The 19,730-nt window shown below is 40.0% G+C and overlaps 1 protein-coding gene across 4 annotated transcripts in view; it reads right to left on the bottom strand.

Moving 5' to 3' along the window:
- The window catches only part of Prkacb (protein kinase cAMP-activated catalytic subunit beta), a 90,483-nt gene that overhangs the window by 45,671 nt on the left and 25,082 nt on the right, over positions 1–19,730 (bottom strand). Inside the window, exon 1 of one of the 4 annotated variants that reach the window (XM_032897201.1) lies at positions 13,493–13,753. The exons of 1 other annotated variant lie outside the window; for it this stretch is intronic. In XM_032897201.1, coding sequence (XP_032753092.1) covers positions 13,493–13,679 — 187 coding nt within the window. In that variant the 5' untranslated portion in view covers positions 13,680–13,753. Of the gene's footprint in view, positions 1–232; positions 719–810; positions 999–13,492; positions 13,754–19,730 lie in introns of those variants that run through there. 2 more of the 4 variants (XM_032897199.1, XM_032897200.1) reach the window with 2 other exon arrangements.

Here is a 19,730-nt window from a genome sequence, read left to right as displayed (position 1 = left end):
AACCATAAAGACAATCAGAGCTGGACCGATGGAGCTGTGAGCACTGTTATTGTTTACAGTCCTAACGGCCTTTACAGGCCCTTTACAATAATGCCTACATTAAAAGCATCAACGCGAATGTCATTACCACAGCTCTGGCTTTTATGACCTCCTCTACAAAATATTTTTCCTTGTACAATTAAATATTTTAAAAAAAATATATAGCAGAAGAGTCCCCACACCGACTACTCACCATTCATGATGACAGGCAGTGTCCCCAGAGCATACTGCTTGGAACAACAGCCGGCTGCAAAGGGAGCTATGCTAATCTCCGGAGGCAGGGACGGTGTAAACACGCACACTGGAGCAGGCAGTGAAAACCAGGCTCTCTTTTGTTTTAAAAAGAAAAGCCCCCGTAGCAACGCCTAAATGCCCAGTAGGAGGTACTACTAGAGAGCAAGCGAGTAAGCCAAAGAGGTTTTATGTAACGAGGTTCAGTTTTCCCAGCTAGCTATCCCAGCTTCCTTCATATACCTCCAGAATAACTCAAAATGGCAGGGAGAAATGCAAACGAGGAGGTATGCGGTATTCTCAATTGTATCTGCATGAGCTGTTACCACGGCAACATTAGACCAGCATTATCAGTGTCCTTCTGACCAAGAGCAGCTCTCCTGAAGCTGTAACCAACTAAAGCCAATAAAACACATTTTCATCTTAAGGCGACATGATCTCTAAATGACCACGTTCTCTACATGTAAGCACTGAGCTACCCTTTTCATATCTTTTCATATCAAACATATCTTTAAAATGTTGTTATCTTCCCATACTCACACAAGCCCATGTTGAATCCGGCGAGGACGACAGCAGATGATTGCACCTAAATGCCTCTCATTACAGCAGCTCCTGCCGCTGCGGACCTCACGGAGACTGGAGTGCTGCGTGCTGCTGCTAGCGACTATTGGCGATGAATCTTATTGCCCAGATCGCTGACAGCTTTCGTTTTCCATGAGGCAAAAGCCATACTGCAGCACAAATGCTAACTATCTAACATTCTGGACCATGGCAGAGGTGCAGTGCTGTCTATGATCTTCCTTTATAAAGGAAAATCAGGGAAAACACTTGTAAATTTCCATTAAGTTCAGCATTAAGTATCTGATGTTACCCAGATATTATTTAAAAAGACCCCACACAACAAATTTACTGGTAATCATTACTCAAGAGTGATGTTCCATCCATTACACAGTACTCTGAGGACAGACTATATGGCAAGGTGGGTAGGCTGGGTAGCATGACCAGTGGGCTGTTCTAATCCCAGAGACCTGAGATTTGCAGCTCTAGTGACAGGAAGAAGGGACTAGAGAACCCTGTCTGTGAGGCAGACCGTCAGCAGGTGAGCCTGCACCTTTGTGCAGTGCACCTGTGGTGATAAATAGTGAGCAAAGCTCCCCAAGAAACACCTAGACGGGGAGCTGGAAGGGACTTTCACTGCTCTGGTGCAGACCTGTCACAGCATTTCAGGAGGCTCTACTGGCCTCTGGGTAAGAATACTCAAGTCTGCTTCGTGCTTAGCTGCTCAGATCCCTTCGGCTTGGTCTGGAAGGCTTAGTAGGTGCACGGTCAGATGAAGGCCCCAAACTCTACACTGTAATGCTATCAGAGGTAAAGTGAACTGTAAGTAACGAGTAGGGAAACGTCCAGCTCCCCTAGCTTAATGTCCTAGAAGAGGCAGGAGCACAGTGATGGCCTAGACAGAGGTTCACAAGAAAATGGCTGTACTTGAGATCCAAAATTTAAAGCTGCTATGGACCAAACATGTGCTTCCCCATCTATGCCCAGCCCACCAAGCATGATCCCAGATAGCACACAACACTGAGTTCTGGGATCCAGGACAAAAACTGAAACCAGCGGTAAGTAACGTCCGTCACACCAGAATCAAGAGATGAGTAGCACATGCCATGCAGGACACTAAATCTACAACTGGACTGAAGACACTGAGGATGAAATGAAAAGACCAGTCCTTGGAGGAAAACAAACAGAATACAGAGTTACTACATATACCTTATTTTAAGGATTTGATTTTTGCCCAAACACATATCCACATATCATTCATGATGAGAAGGATAAGCAGAAATAGGATTTATGTATAGTTTAAAAAATATTTGCAACTGGCTCGTAAAACGTTAGATGAAATAAAAGGGAACTGTTTAAAGACTTGATGAGAATGATACAGCAGATGGGAATTTCAGTACAGAAAATAGAAATATGAAAATACAAAAAGTAGAGGTCTGATAAATAAATATAAAAACTTAAACTCACAATAATATTAACATCACGTTTCAGAAGGAAAACGACAACCCTGAAATGCTGAGCTGAAGTGATGTGTAAATACAAACAACAAACCCCAAGGGACATGCAAGTCTGAGACAGGAATCAATCTGAGGGACCAACATACATCTAATAGAAACAAGAGGAAGGAGAGGAGACGTGTTATATGTCTCATTGAAAGTAGAACAAGCCCTAGTCCATGAACCAGGTGAGCTAACAGGTGAGGTACTGCTAACTAGGACAAACACAGAGACACCCACACCTAGCCACTTCAAATTCAAGTTACTGAAAAATAAAAACAAAGAAGAAACCTTAAAAGCAGCAAGAGAAGAATCAGTACTAATTTCCAAGGGAAAATCAATTCAATGAATGCTAACTTCTCAATCAGAACTAAGAGTGGCCAGAAGACAGTGACATGATATATGGAAAATGCTAGAAGACATAAGAAACAAAACTGTCCAGTAATAACTGTATACCCAGGAAAATGATTGTCCAAAAACATAAAATAGAGCATTTCCAGGAGAAATTACAATAGAGACTATGTGCTTTAAGTACAAATGCACAATGGAGTTTTCAGATGACAATGGAATGCCATTAGAGAGTGAACTGACAGGAAGGGACAAAGAATAACAAAGCACAAACCATAAGGAAACACTTCTGTGGATGTACACACATGAAGGTTATGCATAGTACTAGACATGTGACTGTATATGAGCTGGTGAGTATCCAACCTTAAACTGCTAGGTATGAGCTCAAAAATGTACACATGCGTTATTAGTTCAAAAAAGTTTTATTTTATAAGAGAATTATATCAATCATATCCTAAGATCTCCCAGGGACTAAACCACCAACCAAAATGTACACATGGGGGGACCCATGGCTCCAGCTGCATATGTAGCAGAGGATGGCCTTGTCTGACATCAATGAGAGGAGAGGCCCTTGGTCCTGTGAAGGCTCGATGCCCCAGTGTAGGGGAATGCTAGGGAGGTGAGGTGGGAGTGAGTGGATGGGGGAGCATCTTCATAGAAGCACGGGGAAGGGGTATGGGAGAGGGGAAACAGGGAAAGGGGCTAACATTCAAAAATGCAAATAAATAAAATAGCCAATAAAAAATAGAGAAGTTAAAAACAAACAAACAAACAAACAAAAACCAAAAAACAAGGTTCAAGTATGGGTCATCTGTAAGAGACAGCCTAAAAACACAAACAGTTAAGATAAAAGATAAAAGATCACCACAACACCTACTTAGAAGATGCTATATACTTTGTTAATAAATATTCAAGAGACAAACGGCCATTCATTATACAACAACACAGCTGGAAAAGTAGCGACCATATTGAACAGAAGAGCTCCTGCAGTATCAAAGCAGACACTGAAAGCTGAAAGAGAAGTAGGTGACAATAACTGTACCCATGTGCTGTTTGGAGCAGACATACAGTATACAGCCTGTGTCTGTAAGCAGTTCTGTGGGAAGGGTTGTGAGTGTGTGCTCATATATGTGGACAGCAGACCCCACGACAGACCTGAGCATGTGACAGGTGCAGCCCATTGCTCTACCAGTTGTGTTCTGGAAAGCAATTTCCCTCCACAGTAACTCATTGTGGGGCTTCCCCTAATACTTCATTTCTATGAAGACATGACCCAGAGACCACCCATTTTAATTTTGTAATGAATAATGATTCTTAATCATGTACATACCTAGAGCTAGTAGAAAATCCAATATCATTGTGAAACCCACGTTTCCCTTTCTACATTGCAAATAGGATTGTTCTGAACCTTGTAGTGCTGACAGGGATCCACCTGTACACCTGTTCCTCAGTGCAAGTCACCAGGCAAAGCTTGTCTTAGGGAAATTAGATAGCGTTTTCTGGATCTCTGCTCATTTCATTGCTTCCAATGAAGAACATCCTTCCAGAGTTACTCTTTGCTCTGTTCTTCTAGATCACAGCTACACAGAATGGACCATGCCCAGCAAACAAGCAATGAGGCTCCCTGACTCTCCATCTGTGCACCTCAGCTCCTATCTTCATCCCCAGGTCAGTCGATGTGCCCGCCCTTCCTGGCAAGAGTGGTAACACTTCATATGCCGGAGGCCCATGGTGAACACAACACATGAGATGAAGTCAGACAGGAGCACATGATGCAGTGCAGAAGGAAATGCGTGTGAGTGTGAACTTGAGACTCACACACATGGGTGTACTACGTCAGAGTAGACGTTCTAATCTGTAAACTGAAGGCTGTGTTCTAAAATAATGCTAAACACACAAGCCAGCAACCAGTCTGTCTACTGGCATTACCAAGCATTATATATGGTCTATAATTATATATGGTGCCTTTATACAATTATCAGAGCAGTAACTTTGTTGATGGCGGTATTTCTCTAACGACACGAACAATGCATTGACCTACGAATTAGCACAGCTATAGCATCACTATGCAATTCAAGGCTTGTACTTCATTGTGTTCTAGTGGATCTGCCACCACAGTCGAGGTCCACTGCTCACTGAAAGTCAGTGACGCATGGCTAGCGTTGGTGACTTCAAGGCTCTTCCTAATAAATCATAGGAAAAGTAGACGGGAAGTGAATATGGATAAATCAAACTTGTACAATGACACTGAAAACTCATACACAAAAATACAGCACTAAAAGTCAGCAGAATGTTGTTCTTTTACAATGTACATGCACACGCGCTGTATTCATGTGTAAAACAAAATAATAAATGAATTAATTCAAAAGGCTTGTTCAATCGTTTAAAATACATTCTCTTATCAAGTATAATCAAGGACTTGCAAGACGGCCGAATGAAAGGCATCTGGCAGAAAGTCTGAAGGCATGAATTCTATCCCTAGGCCCCACAGTGTGGATGGGGAGAACTAACTTCTGTAAGTGATCTGTCAGTCCTCTGACTTCCACATCTGTGCCGTGGCATGCACGTCACACATGACACACACACATACACACACAGAGAGAGAGAGAGAGAGAGAGAGAGAGGGGGAGGGAGAGGGAGGGGGGTTCAGTAAAATTTTAAAAGCATAATTAAAGAATCAAAAACAGGACAGATTTTGGAAATCCTCAAATCCTCGGACACTGTATCACAAAGAGATCCCAAGGAAAATAAGAAAACCTTCTGTATAGCAGGGAACAACCTACGACCATTTCTAGTTCGCTCCCAGGGCTCCATGCACCCCATGCCGAGAGGTCCCACAACCTCACAGAAGTACAGTGCCTCCATCTGTGAACCAACTGTGGAAATAGAAACTGTGGGTGATTAGCAGGTCCCAAAGTAATCATTTCTTCCATTTTTTTGAAACTAATGAAAATGGAAGAAATAATCAATAAAATTGAAAATATGAAAGTCTCACCAATAATACAGAACTACAAATATTGAGGAACATTTACATATGACAAAACACTAATTATTGAATTGAAAAATAAAAAAAAAGAGTATCATGACAAAAGGCTAGACAAAAGATCATAAAGAAACATTATTAGCAATTTCATGCTAAGCACATTTAGGTTTAGGTAAATTAGTAAAAATACAAATTACAAGAACCCAATCAGAAAAAAATGGATAAATTATTTAAAAGTTACAAATTATCAAAAACTAACTCCCAAAGAAGTAGAAACCCTGAATTGGCACATAGGGGCTGGAGAGATAGCTCAGTAGTTAGGAGCATTGGCTGAGAGGACCCAGGTTCAATTCAGCACCTACATGTTAGCTCATGACTGTCTGTAACTCCAGTTCCAGGCCTTCTGACACCTTCACACAAGCATATATGCAGGCAAAACACCAATATGCATAAAATAAAAAGAAATTTAAAAAAATTAAAATAGTTAAAAGGTTTTCCCATAATTGAAAGTTCAAATCCAATGGGTTCATGAAGGAATACTATGAAGTTATTAAAACCAGTTTTATGGGGGCTGGGGATTTAGCTCAGCGGTAGAGCGCTTACCTAGGAAGCGCAAGGCCCTGGGTTCGGTCCCCAGCTCCGAAAAAAAGAACCAAAAAAAAAAACCCAGTTTTATACAAAACAGAGTATTCACAGTTATACAGAATTCAGATTAGAGAACACTTGTGACTCATTTTCTGAGGACTAAAAAGAAAACTGGGAAAGCCCTAAAGAAAGCTACAGAGCAGTACTCCACAGTGCTGATGCAGAGATCTCCGCCCAAATTCTGCAAGTGCGCTGAAGGGTCACTCCATGGCATGCAGGCTTACCTCAGGAAGGCAAGATGGTTCCATGTTGAAGACTAATGAATCAAGTACATGAAGAGCACACAGGACAAACCACATGACCACTAGCATGTGCAGCAACAGCATGCTACAAACTCCTGTAGCCTTTAAATACTCTTAAGAGCTAAGAGTAGAAGGGGCTCTTACACTATGCAGGGACTAATATGCAGAGAAAACTCCAGTGGGAATCACAGTTGACAGTGAAGAACGAATGGACTGTTTTCCCGTAAGGTGGGCACAAACCACTCAGCTGCAAAACTTTGTAGAGCCAAGGAATTAGGAGAAATATTCAAGATGTTCCAATGTATAAGAAGCTTTATATGAAGACAACATGATCTAATCTGAAGAGAATTTTAAATGTATAAAGAAACTATTAAGAATAATTTAAAAATAAGCATATAAAGGTGAAATTAAGAAATGGTCTTATTCACAAAAGCATTAGTAGAATTAAAGCTCTTAGAGATGAACTCAGAGGTATCGCAGACAGTAATGTGCATCTACAGAGACTGAGAGGGACGTGACTTGTTAAGATGACAATTTCTCACAAAGTAATCAATAGACCCCACACCGTATCTAGAGAAACTTCAATAGGCTTGTCTGTAGAAGATGAAAAGGTGATCTAGAAATTTATATGGAAAGACAAAGCCCTCAAAATAGTTCAAAGAATTTTGATAAAAGGACAAAATTAGCAAAATTACACTGCTGGGTTTCAAAACTCATAGTGACCGAATCAGTGTGGCTGTTGTAAGAATACACATCGTTCACTGACGCAGAGCTGTGGGTTCACAGATAAATGTCTACCTTGACACGGGTGAGCTCCGACAAAGGAGTTAAGATAGTTCAATGGAGGAAAGTTTTCATTAAAAATGAAGTAATGAACCAGACACACATATAAAAAACTTCAACCTATACTTCACAGTAAATATAAAAGTGAAAAATGGGCCTGTAGGAGAAAACACAGATTAAAGATATAAATGGGTTTTGGTAAACAAAGATTCCCTAAGTCCTGGCACAAAAGGCACAGCACACAAAGGAAGAGGAAGCTAAAACTGACTTCATTAAAGTGGTGACCTTTCCTTCTTCAAAGATAACATTTTAAGAAATAATGAGACCTGTCAGAAGCTAAGAGCAAATGTTTGCAAGTTATAAGTCTTCAAAAGAATTTGGACCGTGAGTATATAATGGATTCTTAAGACTTAATAAAAAGAAGGCACTTTAACTTTAAAAGTGGACAAAATATTTAAATATACATGTGTCCAAACCAGATAGACAAATGGCTTCTGAGATTGTAAAAATAACCAGTATTACCAGTTATTCTGAACGCAGAAACTGAAGCCTACTGGGACTCTCAGCTCAAACCTCAAACTGGCTGTGCCCTACAAGGCCAGTGAGCACATGAAGGAGCTCCACGCCTCCGAGTCACAAGCGAAGGGGAAAGCGGTGCGGCTACTTGGAGAAAGTATGCTGGCTGGTGCTTCTTCTTTCTTAAAGAAGATTTATTTATTTTATGTATATGTATACTTATTTTATGTATATGTATACTTATTTTATATATATGTATACTTATTTTATGTATATGTATACTTATTTTATGTATATGTATACTTATGTATATGTATACTTATTTTATGTATATGTATACTTATTTTATGTATATGTATACTTATTTTATGTATATGTATACTTATTTTATGTATATGTATACTTATTTTATGTATATGTATACTTATTTTATGTATATGTATACTTATTTTATGTATATGTATACTTATTTTATGTATATGTATACTTATTTTATGTATATGTATACTTATTTTATGTATATGTATACTTATTATATGTATATGAGTGCACTCTCTTCACACACTCCAGAAGAGGGCATCAGATCCCATTACAGATGGTTGTGAGCCACCATGTGGTTGCTGGGAATTGAACTCATAACCTCTGGAAAAGTAGCCAGTGCTCTGAACCGCTGAGGCATCTATCTCTCCAGCCTTGGCTGTTTCTTCAAAATATAAAAATATATGACGCAATCATTTTATTCCCAGTACACTCCTATATAGCTACTAAAAAAACCTGTTCACTCAGACTTGTTTTTAAATGTTTATCCTAACATTATCCAAATAGCCAAAGAATCTAGAAACAATCCTTTTTTTAGTCAATCACAGAACAGAACAGATAAAGCAAATGTGTTCTGGCCATACAACACAAGATGATTTTGCAATAAACAAGAAACAACTACTTGTATATTCTGCAACATAGATGAAAGGTGTCAGAAACAATAGGTTACATACTATTTAATTCCAGTAATGTAAAACATCCAGAAAAAGAAATTAATAGAAAGAGGAGGTAGCTGAGTATTTATGAGTTTGAAGGAAGAGTGGGAGATCAGCTCTATCTGGATTCAATGATGGGAATGTACTGTTGGTACTCAACTGCTAGGGGTTGAGGAGTTATTTTAGTATTTTTATTAAATATCTGTAAACCTTTCAAAGAAACTGCAAAGACCACAGTGGAGCCAGTTAGAAGAGTCCATCAGCATAAGCCTAAAGGATACAAAATATTAAGATAACAAAGCATTTACTCAGAACAGTGGGTCAGAATGAACCCATACTCTTTATGTCTCCAAGAAGTTCAAAATCAAACCACATAGACAGACACAGCAGGAAGACTAAAATAAAAGAAGCACAGCTCTAACATCATAAACTACGCCTTGGTGAAAGTGAGCAGAGGATGATCAGAACATGAGGAAAGGAATAGTGGGTTCCAGAAGAATGAAAGATGGAGGGACAGGGTACTTTAAGAGCTAATATATGAAAGGCATTTTAACTATGAGCAAATCTCTACACGGGAAAAACTGCAGAAGGAACTCCCATCAGAATACGGTGAACAGATATGGATAGGCAGGAAATTCACTAGTAGGCAACCACAAACTGTCATATTTGCTGTAGCTTAATAGTGCTAGTCTGAATTAAAGACTAAACACAAACCAACGGAAAGTGTGCTAGCTACAAGCACTTCCTAGTAGAAGACTGAGCAAATTAAATTATCCTCAAGTGCATATCACAGATTCTTTTGGCTCTTTTATCTAAGGTGTCATTATATTATGATTTCCCATTTTAAAAAATGATGTTAATATGGCTGGAAATATCGCTCGCCTACCCACTACGTTCGTTCAGTTATACTCCCAGCATCACACACAGACATGGGGGAAGAGAGGAGGGATTGGAAGGGATGGAGACATTATATCGGCTTTCTATTATTACAGTTCAACATTCTGAATACTAAGTGTCATATTGCTTCTGGCTGCTACTGTTTCTGACTTCTAATTTCCCCCATAATCTTTATAATCATAATCTTTAGAACTTTATAATCATAGTTTTAAAGATGCTTTATTTTTCTATTATGTGTATGAATGTTTCCCTATAAGAATGTATGAGTAGCACACGTGTGCCTGATGCCTAAGGCCTGAAGAGGTCTTTGGATCTCCTGGGACAGGAATTACAGGAGCTTGTGGACTGTCATGTGAGTTCTGGGTACTGAAGCCAGGTCCTCTGCCAGAGGAGCAAGTAAGTGCTCTTAACTCTGGGAAATTTCTCTGACCTCTATAATCAGTTTATAAACTATGATATAACAAATATTAAAATATTTTTAATGAGTAGAAATTGTTTATAATCAATGAGCTCATAAAATAGTTGCAAAATTTAAAAAAAGGAAAAAATTTAAAATTTTAAATTTTAAATTTTAAAAAAATTTAGAAGTTACAATTGCACAAATTGGGTTTAGAGAGCTTCAAAAGGATTAAAAATGATAGTCTATTACAGTCACATGAGCTATAAGTTCTAAGGAAATTCATAGCCTAGGTCACTACAGCATTTGCTGTACAATGCACTTGACTAAAATTAGCTTGTATGCACCAGAGAAACTGACAAGCATCCCTTGGGAAGGTCAGTAGAGTGTAGGAAGGTACTAACAGACGGGCTCTTTAAAATGCTGCAGCTCAGACACTGAAGTGTGAAACTCAATGGCTAACAACATACAAGTCTTCGACTGCTTTCAGTTTTATAGAACTGCAATTCTGACAAAAATTATTTAAAAGGGAAACAATAAATTTTCTAGGAAGACAAGTCAATGAATGTCAATAACGCATCTATTGAGTCAGGACAAAAGGAATTCCTCTGTGCGGTTACTAAAACGGGATGTATAGGTGTGTAAATAGCTATGACATATTTTATCAATCGGGAGTTACTGTTAATTAATTTGAAAGTAAAAGCTGAAACCCCCAGAACAACTCTGTAGCCTATGTTCTATATTTATTCCTACAAAAAACATCCTTGGAGAAGAAAAAACTTTGATTAAAGTTTATTACATTTCATATGTGCCATTTGATGAAAGGGGCATGCTATTATTCTCAGGTTGAAGCAGGAGGATGCCAGTCATGGGCTGCTACATATTGAGTCCAAAGCTAACCTGAGCTACATTAAAACCAAAATACCTCTTCAAAAACCAAAACTGCATTTACCTAAATGAACCTTCAATCTTTACTCAAGAGTCCATGCGCCTAATTTTTAGATTGTGACTTCCACACTTAGTTGTTTCTTAAAACAGCACTTTGGGACACGGCACCCCTTGGTGTGTCAGGAGACATGGTTTCCATTTTCTGGTAAAACATGTCATGCGTGTAAATTCCATTGAGTAGCTTCCAACAATCCAACAATGCCCGAAAACTGCTCACTGCCCAGAGCTCGTCTTTGGTCTAGTGAGACAGCTCCAAGAGTAGAGGCATTGTCCCTGAACCTGCTGACCTGGGTTCGATCCCCAGGACCTACATGGTGCAAGACGAGAATGTCCTGCAAGCTGCCCTCTGGTTTCTACACTTACGCATTTTCACCCAGGACCCCAAACAAGTGTTTTTAAAGCCATTTCTTAGCACATACACAAACGGATGCAGACTGCTTTCACCACAGGGAACAAACAAGTGCAGAATACAGAAAGGACAGGATCAGCTTCTCTTCTCTGCATTTCCTCCGTGCACCGACACACCAGAGCACATGCTCACTGTGCCCCTCCTCACATAGGAAATCACAGGGCCTGTCAGAATGGTTTGAGGATATGAAAAGGAGAAGAGGGTGGGGGATCACTCACTGAACTCGCTGCTCCTTAGCCAGTTCTCACTCCAGCTCACTCCTCACACAACTGCAACCTTGGGTCAGAACTGTGTGTGTGTGTACGCCATGATCCTAGTGCCCCATTTTTGTCTTTTTCAAAAGAAAAGATAAAACTAGTATTCCTTAAAGTCTATTTCTTTAAAAGAAATTATGTGTTACAAAGCTGTATTCTGTCACTACATTTACTAATGCTTCAGAAAGTGCATAGGTCTTGTACACTATGGCCATCTGGTTGGAAACATAACCTCCAATGATTAAATTCCATCACAGTCATCCCAAAGCAGAGGACTAACTCTTCCCTTGTTAAAGTTAAACATACTTTTAAAGAACACAAAAGGATCTCCAAAAGGGTTTAGAAGGCTGCAGTTTGCAGAGCAGGCACCAGGACACGGGGCCCTTGTCACACAACAAGTTGAATACTGAGACTTTACTCCAGTTTTTATCAGTTCACTGAGACAGACAGAAGACTCTGCATGTGTTAGCTTCCTATGTAGTGACGATAACACGAAGTACTGCAATCTTTCTGAGAAGTTGGGCATAATGGTACAAGGTTAGAATTGTAGCATTCAGGAAGCTAGGCAGCAGGATTTACTTCCTTGAATTTGCAGCTGCACTGTGAGATCTTGTGTGAAAACACAGACAGAGATAAAGACACACACACACACACATACACACACACACACACACACACAGAAGCAGAGAGACACAGACACACACATGCACATATACATACATGTACAGGCATATGTGCATATATACAGACATACATGCACACAAATATACATATGCAGACAGACACATAGAATATGTTGAAAGAAAATGGTTTTGTACAAAAATATGCCCTTTTTCATATCTCCCTAAGGTAGCTTCAAGTTAAAAAGCAACTGTGACATAGTAAACAGTAGTCTGGGAGCTGCCCCAGAGCCGGCTACGTGCACATTTTTATTTCAAAAATGAGTTCTCTTACTTAACTGCTCTACAATCCATGGACACGAGGAGGCAAGTCCTGCTTCTCTTTAATGAGTACATAAAGGCAGGAGAGAAGGCTCCGATGCCGAGGGCAGTGGCTGTGTCTCAATCACACCATGCACTCCTTGGGAAGGGTACAAGCTAACACGGGGAACGGAGGCACTCCGCTGTTTACATGTGAGCTTGGCCTGTCATCATCTTGCCATCAAAGGTGACAAATCATTTTAGCAAAACAGTAAGTCTGGACATTCTAACAGGTCCTAAAAATATGTAATACATTATACAATTTGTTTAACCTATTTTATATTGATGCAAAATACAAGTATGAAAGATTTTGATTTCATCACGTAACAAATGTAAATTTTACATAGATTAATAATGTGCTTTTATTAGAAGGCCTTTTCTATAATACTTAAAGTGACTTTTACATGTACATTAAAGTAAGATGACAAACCTGTACAACGTAACTGTACATAAATGTTTCTTTTCACTTTTGAAATAAAAGAAATTTAAAAGTAAGTATATCATTGTCTATACTTTAGAACAAAAACCATAGTGACATATAACAGAAATTATGTAAGAGTGACACTGATATTTTGTAATTAATATTTGACCTAGGTAGTCAAAAAATTTTAAAAAAGAACGACATAGCTCAACTTATTTTTTTATGAACTTTCTCACCATCTTGAAAAAAAAAAGTCCTATGTAAATCAAAAAACAGACAACACTGGATTCTTTGTATTTGATCCTAAAACTCCAAGTACTTTAGCTGCTAATTACAGTGTATCAGTTTAAAAACCAAACCAAACCACTTACTTGGTTTGTCCCATGAGGCAGTGTGCTCGGAGGCCCGAAGGCCTTCTTCCTCCAGAGCTGCCTTCTGGTCCTGTGCAGTGCCTTTGGAGTGCCTGTGAAACAGCCGGCTGGCAAACCCCTCCAGTTTCTGGAGGGCGGTGGGCGTGCCAGTGTGCTGGCCAAAGGACAGTTCTTTGTGAGCTGCCATTCACGTGCATTTACACTTTAACTGCAAATGCTTCAGAAGGAGCTCAACTTCCTACCAAGAAGCTAAAAGCTATGCATGTGTTAAACTTCCTGTCTGCAGGGTTTGCAAACCACTACTGCCGCGGCTTCCTGTTAATATAAAACAGCACAGTAGTGTGCCTTTCTCAGTGAAACTCCTCATCTCAGCTACAGACGCATACTTTAAAACGTGCAATATCGCTAAAGGCTCTCGGTTTGAGTGTTCTGATATTGGTATGCCTGAGAACGAGCACGAGAACTTTAAAGGTTCATAGATAGAGAAGGATAAGAAGTATTTTTGAAAATGTGGAAAACTAGTTAAACATGTATTACAACCCCATGTAAATAACCAGAGGCCAAATATTAACACGCTAGAATGAGTTTACAGGAAGTCAGCTCACATACAGACTTTATGAATCTTTATAAGCAGTTTACTTTTCATCAAAATTGGTTCAAAAAAATAGCAATGGATAACATGACATGACTAAGAAAAAATATGTACTAATCTCATAATTTCAAAGGACTCAGAGGTTAATGTATATGAGAACTACAGAAACAGCATACCAGTACCACCTATTATAATGTACCTGTCTATAAATAATAAATTTCAAAACATTCTAACATTTGGAAAGAATGAGAAAAAATCAGATTTAAATTATGAAATCATATGGTAACTATAAGTTCTAATTTTATAAGCTGTTAGCAGTACCAGAACTTTTCCTTGAGAGAAAAGAACCCCTTCAGTTGGCTGGTGAATGTTAAACGCCTAGCATACACGACTGCTGTTTCCTTGGTCTTATAATTTAATGATCTCTTAGAAACATCACATACAATAAAAAAAAAAAATCATGTCCAGTTTACAAGATAAAGGTACTGGTGGTATATAAGAAGGATTTTGAGTGTTAGCCTCTTGACTCATGTGTGTCAGAAATGTATGGCTTTTCTCTTTGGAAGTTCAAATAAAGGAAAAGAAAGGAAAAGACTTTTAAAGTCTTTCTGAAATATGTCTAAATCCATATTTCCTGTTAACTATTTTAACATAATAAATAACAATAAAAATGGTAAATAAACTAAGCAGTCATGCAGTCACACTAGAGCAGCACACTGCAGGCTCCCAGGCAGGCCTGCCAGGGAGACCGTGAGCAGAGAGCTCTGCTACCTAAAACCCTCAGGGTCTCTGGAGTTATACAACCAGGGTAGACAGGTATGCAGGACCTACATGACCAGCCTTTCAACCTTAAAATGTGTAGCTTTCTCTTAAGCCCTCAGTTCCCTTGACTGGCTCTCCTGATAGAAAGAGCACCAGTGGAAGGGGAAGCCTTTGGTCCTGCCAAGACTGAAGCCCCAGTGAACATGATTGTTGTGGGGAGGGTGGTAATGGGGGGAGGATGGGGAGGGGAACACCCATATAGAATGGGAGGGGGAGGGGCTAGGGGGATGTTGGTATGGAAACTGGGAAGGGGAATAACACTCGAAATGTAAATAAGAAATACCCAAGTTAATAAAGATGGAAAAAAAAAAAAGAATTCTGCTCACTGTCCCGCTCAGCAGAGTCACCTTGTCAGCAGAGAGGGCTGCTACATAACACAGAGGGAAGCAGCTATACTGGTCCCACGGCCCTTACCTTGTCATACTATACTGGCTGTTTGTCACCTTGTGCTCCCTTTGTTATTATCTAAATTTGTGAGCACATGAGTTCGTATATGCATATTATTACATACAATAAGATCAATAAAGCATGTAAGCATTACTTTTAGCACTCCAAAGGTCTAACTAAAATCACCAAATACTAGAAAACATTACCGTTAACAACAGGACTCTAATTGTAAACAAACTAGTAAGCACTAAGTAATTTATTCAGTTAATAACAGAAGTGATATTATTGGACTTTTCACAGTTGTCTACAACCAAAGTTTGTCTTCATTCTCTTCTGTTCATAAAGTGCAAATGTAGATTTCCAAAAACGCTCCGCATTCATTTCTGCCACATGGCCTCCCCACATATACTCATGGTGGTCCCTTGCCAAACATAACTGAACACACTTTCTCAGCTATAATGCTTTTTAATAGGCATCTAGCTTATGTTTGATGTTACCTAAATACAGAAAGTCCCACATTCAAACAAGAACACTGGGATTCATTCAACTAAAGTACATAAGATTTAAAATTATAGCAAAAAAGTAAACTTTACAAACTGAGTATCTTGAAAATGCTATGTTTGATAGCTCTTTGCTGGTGGTGGTAATAAAACTGGTTCCTTTTGTTCGAAAGACCTTGCAGAACATAGAGTATTTAATGTTAAAATATCTGTCTATACTAATGTGACCAGGAAGCTGTTGCTATGGAGGTGCCACAGGGACCTGGATTTTATTTTAAAGGACTCTGCTGGCATCTACTGCCTGAAAGGCACAACTGCAGCTCCAACTAAACTGGAATTACAAGAAGCAGCAGCGGGTGTGGAGGTAAACTCGCTCTGATTGCCAAGAGATGTGGCGCATGCACGCACGCGCAGTACACAGACTTGCACACATGAATACTGAATAGCAAATATTAGCAATATATTTTCTAAGTACTTTACCATATGTAGTATCACATGTGTGACATTAAGGTTCATAAAGTCTTCACAAATGAATAGTAACCCCAGTATTGTGACTCCCACCACCCACCTCAGTACTATTTGGGGATTCAACCAGGGGTCTCATACATTCTAAACAAGGACTGCACTGGCTAATATTTATTTTCAGATATTTCAGACACTGTATTTTGAGACAGGACTTTGTTACGAAGCCCAGGCTGGCCTGGAATTTGAGATTCCCTTGTCTTGGAATCTCTTGGGACAGCAGGACAATGGCACCAAGCTCATCTGACCACGTCCACTTCAAGAAGAAACTGCCCTTGGGCTGCATGAGGATCTCTCCAGAAGCAGCTTCCTAGTCAGTTTCAGTTTTTCATGGATGGAAAGGGAGGTGAAGGTGGTGGGCACGATGGGCTGCTGGACCTACTGGCAAGGGTCTGAGACTCTGCCATAGTGTGTTTTCCTTCAGACGGTTGGTCACTTTGGAGTCTCAGTTTCATGTCCATATCTATGTGTGCAAGCACACTGGGGCCTAGCAAACTTATGTACAGAAGTCTGAGGGTTAAGCAAGTCATGGAATCATATTTAGTAGTAATGACATTGCCTTCATGTGGAGGACAAATGACACCATGACCTTATTACTCAAATATGGCTTTACACAGCAAGTGAGATTCATGGTGCATAGCACAGTGACTGGCATTTACCTACATAGTCAGAATAGCTCATGTTTTCAGTAAATATTTCATCGTGTAGATTTATAACAATGTGGATATCCACTTACTATTAAACTTCATTTGCACCTACTGAAACTCAAATGGCTGAATATGGGTCCCAGTCTTTTATTTTATCTACCCGTGTCAAGTCCCTGCACATGTACCATACTGACTTGGAAGCTGCAGAATTGCAAGCCAATCTAAAATCTTACAGTGTAAATCTGCTAACTCCCATTATATTACCTTTCTACAATCTCTCTCTCTCTCTCTCTCTCTCTCTCTCTCTCTCTCTGTGTGTGTGTGTGTGTGTGTGTGTGTGTGTGTGTGTGTGTGTGAGTTAGTTAGTTAGTTAGTTAGTTAGTTAGTTAGGGTTTTACTGCTATGAACAGACACCATGACCAAGGCAACTCTTATAGGGAAAACATTTCATTGGGGCTGGCTTGCAAGTTCAAAGGTCAGTCCACTGTCACCAAGAGGGGAGCATGGCAGTATCCAGGCAGATATGGTATAGGAGGAGCTGACAATTCTATATCTTGTTCTGAAGGAACAGGAAAAAACTAGCTTCTAGGGAGCTAGGATGAGGGTCTTAAAGCCCACACCCACAGTGACACACCTACTCCAACAAGGTCACACCTTCTAATAGTGCCATCCCCTGGGCCAAGCATATTCACACCATCAGACTCCACTCCCTAGTTCTCATAGGCTTCTTCAAACGCATGATCTATGGGGCCACACCTAGCCACTGTATAATAAAAAAAAATACATTTATCCAACTTTCAAAGTCCCCGTAGTCTATAGCAGTCTGAAAAGTGTTAAAAGTCAAAGTTCAAAGTCTCTTCTGAGATTCATCCAATCATTTAACTGTAATCCCCAAGGCAAGACAGGAAACCAGCTGGTCAAACTCCAAACTCTGCATCTCCATGTCTGACGCCAACTGCAACTAAGGCTTCACCTTCATAATGGCCTTCCATGGCCTCTCACAGTGCCCAGCCTCAGCTGCTCTCCATGACCCCTTCACGCCTTCAAAACCCGTACCACCTGGGTGACTCTTACACATTACCAAGTACAGCTGCAGCATGAGGTACAGCCTTGGCTATCTCTACAACACAGCTTCTTCGTGCTCTCTGAAAACACTTCCCAGATTTCACCTCAGTGATGCTGGTCTCTTCTTAATCAGCACTAATGTCTTAGCTCCAGCAACCAGCATCAATTGTCCAGCAGTCCCTTCTATTCTTGAATATAAAGCCAAAGCTCCAGGGCCAAGGCTGCCACGTTCTGCTGCTCGATGGGGCTGGAACATGCCCGCCCCTCCCTAATTCTGTTTTCCAACTCCCTCACTGCCTAAGGTTGGTTGTCTTGGAACTTGCTCTGTAGATTAACCTTGAACTCAGAAATCTGCATGGCTCTGTCTCTGGAATGCTGGGATTAAAGGCCTGGGTTTAAGATTTTCTTTACCTAAAACTTCCTCTGTCCCAGGCAGGCCTTGAACTCAGAGATCTTCTTGACTTTGACTTCTGGGACTAAAAGTGTGTACCACCATGTCTGGGCCACTGTTCTTAAGATCCAGATAAAAAACCTGTGTCCTCCAGCTTCAAGATCTGGATCACAAGTGTTCTCCATTTCGGGAGTGTAGCTCATTCCAGATTAAAAGTCCAAACTATTTCTTGTTCAACTGCAAACACTCTTGCCCTGAGATCACCACTCCCTTGATCTCTTTATCTACTTAATACAGAATTTAGCTGCATTTGATTTCCTGGTGCCCTTTTATTATTACTTGAATCATACATTTTATATTTTTCCTAAGTTTGCTATGTTTGTTCAAACAAACCACTCTTCATGAGACTTAACCAGAGAACAAAGTCTCTGTTGGGCTTTTTTGAGACTTCCTTTGTCAATTAATACAAATTTGTCTCAGGTAGGCTCTTCAGACAAGGGCAAAAAGCAGTCACATTCTTCACCAAAATATCATAAAAACAGTCTCTTGGTCACATGTTAAAATTATTCTCCACTGAAACTTCTTGGGTTAGATCAGCACAGGTCAAATCACTGCAACAAAGTCTTCCATTTTCCTACTAGGATGGCCCAGTAAGCCCCATTTAAAGCATTCCACTGCTTTCCAAATCCAAACTCCCCAAATCCATATTCTTCCAAACAAAAGCATGGTCAGGCCTATCACAGCAATACTGCAGTTCCTGGTACAAATTTCTTAGGGTTTTACTGCTGTGAACAGACATCACAACCAAGGCAACTCTTATAAGGACAACATTTATTTGGGGCTGGCTTACAGGTTCAGAGGTTCAGTTCATTATTAAGGCAAGAACATGTCAGCATTCAGGCAGGCATGGTGCAGGAGGAGCTGAGAGTTCTAATCTTTATCTGAAGGCTGTTAGAAGACTGGATTCCAGGCAGCTAGGATGAGGGTCTCAAAACCTACTCCCACAGTGACACACCTACTCCAATAGGGCCACACCCTCTAATAGTGCCACTCCCTGGGCTAAGCATATACAGATCATCACAGCATGCTAACATGCTAACTTTCTAGTCTCTCCCTTGTTTTTGTACATTTCTTGGAATTTTATATATAGATTTAATCTTTTTGAACAGGGTTCCCCTAAGATTTATGCCATCCATTTACTTCTTTGTTATATTGAATGTCTACGACTTTCAGCATAACATTCACAAGAGAGGACACACGTTTTTGATCCAGATGTGAGAAGCCATGGCAGGCCATTGGTGAAGGTGGAGCC

This window comes from Rattus rattus, chromosome 3 (assembly GCF_011064425.1).
Source record: "Rattus rattus isolate New Zealand chromosome 3, Rrattus_CSIRO_v1, whole genome shotgun sequence".
NCBI lineage: Eukaryota > Metazoa > Chordata > Mammalia > Rodentia > Muridae > Rattus > Rattus rattus.
The sequence above is the reverse complement of the archived record's forward strand: the minus strand, read 5'-3'. Positions and strand labels throughout refer to the sequence as shown.